Source organism: Fukomys damarensis, unplaced genomic scaffold, assembly GCF_012274545.1.
Source record: "Fukomys damarensis isolate Sample0158 unplaced genomic scaffold, DMR_v1.0_HiC HiC_scaffold_30, whole genome shotgun sequence".
Taxonomy (NCBI): Eukaryota; Metazoa; Chordata; class Mammalia; order Rodentia; family Bathyergidae; genus Fukomys; species Fukomys damarensis.
Window position 1 is genome coordinate 58,436,488 of NW_022900942.1, and position 3,682 is coordinate 58,440,169.

The 3,682-nt window shown below is 50.4% G+C and overlaps 1 protein-coding gene across 1 annotated transcript in view; it reads right to left on the minus strand.

The window, feature by feature from the left end:
* Positions 1–11: 11 nt before the first annotated feature.
* Cables1 (Cdk5 and Abl enzyme substrate 1) overlaps positions 12–3,682 on the minus strand; it is a 72,104-nt gene continuing 68,433 nt past the window's right edge. Inside the window, exons 9-10 of the mRNA XM_033757412.1 lie at positions 2,738–2,844; positions 12–1,654 (exon numbers count right to left, since the gene is read on the minus strand). Of these exons, the coding sequence (XP_033613303.1) occupies positions 1,420–1,654; positions 2,738–2,844 (342 nt within the window). The 3' untranslated portion in view covers positions 12–1,419. The remainder of the gene's footprint in view (positions 1,655–2,737; positions 2,845–3,682) is intronic.

Below are 3,682 nucleotides of genomic sequence, written 5' to 3' on the forward strand. Positions count from 1 at the left end.
GATCACAGTGCCCAAGGTCAAATGTGGGGTGAACTGCAGCCTGGACATGCGGCTTACCTGCCCCGATGGCTAAGTTATTCAGGCTTAGACCGCAGCTATGGCAGACTGCCCATGACCACCACTTGGAAGGGCTGAATGGGCCAGATGAGCATTTGTACTTCAATCTCTCCTGCTATTGCTTGCGCCCAGCTTTTGGTTTTATAAAGAGAGAAATCCAACAAACACAGAGGTTGCTGATTGCCCTTAGTACCTGGGCTGGGTCTTGGCTTGCTACGTTTTGCATTAACAGTATTTGCCGTGTGGTCAATTAATTAACTACAGTTAAATGTCTATAATGTCACTTTCAAGTTTTATTAGCATTTGTTGTTTCTAAAGATGCGTGGGACATATGTTCCAAGGCCCCAGCAGATGCTCAGAACCACAGACTGTACCAAATGCTGCAGATATACTGTTTCTTCCTAGATGATAAAGTTGAATTTATAAACTTGATGCAGTAAGAGATTAACCACAATGAGTAGTAACACAACAGAGCCGTAACATGTACTCTAGTGCAGGTGTGTGGGTACCGTCTGTCCCATAATGTCTGTCTGTCTGTCCCGCCCTTCTTGTGATGACACAGATGACACAGTGCCTGCGTGGTGGGGTGGACAGAGGGAATGACAAAAGGTGATGTGAGCCAATCTGAGAAGCAAGATGGCTACGTGCCTGCAGTCAGGAGTGTGTGCAGCGGGCACACCGGACAGAGGGGACTCGTGTCCCGGGTGGGACAGCACCAGCTTCCATCACGCTACTCAGAATGGCACACGGTTGAAAACTTATGAATTGCTTGTTTCTGGAATTTTCCACGCAACATTTTTGGGCTGTGCTTGACTGCGGATCACTGAGGCCAGAGGAAAGCAAAAGCGACAAATGGGGACCAACTGTACAAGTCCAGTGAGCTGCAGCTCCGGCTGCACCCAACCACCACCTCCTCTCACATTCGTGTACCACTGTGTAAAGCTGGACGATGTGTTACAGCATCTCAATCCGAAAAGCACTAACCCTAAAGAGCACTCATTGTTTTATGGGCCAGAGACTTAGCTCAGTGGTTCTGCTGGCTGCCTTGCAAGCGCAAGGTCCCGAGTTCAATCCCAGTACAAAAAAAAAATACTCGTTTTGGTACGGCAGGTACCCACATTAGCCTCCTTTCTGCCTTTAGGGACAGCCAGGCAGTGAGATACGTGGGACACCGCACTGACCATGTCTTGTTTTCTGTACCCCGATGCTGTGACATCTTGGGGCCTTGTGGTTCACATGGCTCACCCCTCTGCTCTAAGGTGGCTAAGATGGGGCACCTGACATTCTGCGTAGGGAGGACGACTTCCCAGCCTCTTTATCTCCATTTCCCACTGTCTTGCCAAGACCCAGGACCATGTGTGTCTAGCCGTCAGGACACAGGCCACTCACATCAATTAAATGCTTGACTTCGTGCTTCTTGAGGTCACTTCCGATCTTGGCCGCTAACAGCATACATGCTCCAGCACACAGCTTCCGGTTCTGCTTGTTCAGCTTCCCCTTGAGGGCGAGCTTCTCAAAGTAGACAAAGGCCATGGCCACTGTGGGCTCCTCGAAGCCACAGTCCTCCTGGGCCAGCTTCCGCATCTCTCGTTTCAGGCTAGAGAGAGACAGGCAGCAGTCAAGAGTTTCAGGGGACCCTAAAAACAATGATTCCATCTAGAAAGCCTCTTCTTTCCTTCATTCCCAGGTGACAAGGGTTAAGAGTAAATCCCTGTAAGTGTCAAAAATCTAGAACCTCCGTTGCTCTGGCTGCACAGGTATCTTTACTCTCATTCTTGCTCCAGACCCAGTGGTGCAGGGCTGCCCAAATGACCACATCCAGGGCGATGGCAAACCAGGCAGCAGGAGGGACTGTTGAACATCACATGGGACCTGCAAGGACCCCGCTGTACACACGGGTGCCTCAGTCTCCCCTGGACACTTGGCTTGGGGTTGTCCAAAGTCAAAGTGGGATACCACGTGGGCACTCCGCTCATTCCCGAGACCACTCGAGAAATAAATCGGGTGTTCGGTCTGAACTGTGGCAGACACCAGCTGTGTTAACTGTGGCAGAAAAGGTCCACCACCTAAGCATGATCACTGGCAGCCACCAAGCAAATGGCAAGTGTGAACATTCAACTTTTCCTAAAAACTGATATTTTTTTCCTGATGCTGTGGCCTGGAACATGCCAGAATCAAATCTGTATTAGAGAACACGCTGGCCCAATGCTGGCACATATTCCAACGTCACGTGAGTATACAGCCTGACTCCTCCTCCTCCTCCTACCACACACCCATTCTGCTGACATGACGGTGTCACAGACACAATACAAGGTCCTCTCTGGCCAGGTGAGGTCGGTCATCTGGACTATGTGGCCAGCAGATGTGGGGCCACAAAGCCAATCCTATCAGCGGTGTGGAAACAGGGTTTGTCTCTGGTTGTTTTGGTAACTGCTTAAAGACAGGGGTCCCCTGTCCCCCAGGGCAGGTGACTGTGGTGCCGACTGTCTTCTGCTCTGCCTGCAAGAGAGAAAGCAGACCTGTGTGGGGTCTACTCTCTGGGTTTCTGTAACATAAATCTTACCGAACTTGGGAGCTATGTGCAGGCAACATGAAATGATCTCTTGTACAAAGAAGGAGCCTCAAGTGGCTCAGAAGGGACTGCAAGGATAGAGTTCAAGGTGACAGGAGCCACTCCTACCTCCTTATTTTGCTGAGTGTTAACTTAATGTGAGGAAACTTCTCCTTGAAAGTCTCATTCATGTCCTTCTTGAGATCCGATGGCTTCACATAGTCGATGACTGTGGTCTGTAACAGAGGGATGAGACAGGCCACTCTGTAAATAGGGGTGTGGCCACTAACAAGGCCCAAGAGGTGTCCAGCTCACAACTTCCCAAACAAGGCACGACATGGAAATCAGATTAGAGCCACAGCAAGGGCTCTGCTGAATCCGGAGCCTGAGGGAGCTATAGCCTTCCAGAAATACAGGGAAAAGAAATCACCACTGTTAGCAGGAGGAGGCAACACTCAGAAAAACTGACCTGTGGACCTCAGGAGAGAGGGAGGGAAGCCCTCTCAGTCGCTGAGTTCCCAGCTGTTCTCGTACACAGTGCAGTGCTCAAGGTGTGGAAATGGGACTTGCATGGATCTGGGTTCAGCCCACACCTAGCTGCCTGGTGCCACAGTTGCTCTGAAAGCGGCCAGATGTGCTCTGTACAGTCCCTGTCAGCAAGCGTTCAATAACACGGGCTACTGTCACGGGCCTGCGTCTTGATGCAGGGGTGGCAGGCTCTGCAGGGGACTGGGGGGCCATCCCATCGGCCATCCCAGGGATTGTCTAAGCCATTTATTACCCACTCTGTAATAAGCCCCCTTCTTCTTAAACCAGCTTGGGTGCAGAGTGCATGCTGGGCTCTGTACCCTAACTGTAACTGATTGTTGATAGCCTTTGCTTCCTCTGTAACTGGCCCTCAGTGGTGCTGTGCCCTCCTGGTAAACTCATGTCCTGAGTTTGATCCCCAGTACTAGAAAAAACAAAAAACAAAAACTTAATCTAGGGCTGAGGATTTAGCTCAGTGGCACCATACCTGCCACATAACAAGGTCCTAAGTTCAGGCCCTGGTACCAGAAAAAAAAAAAAAAAAAA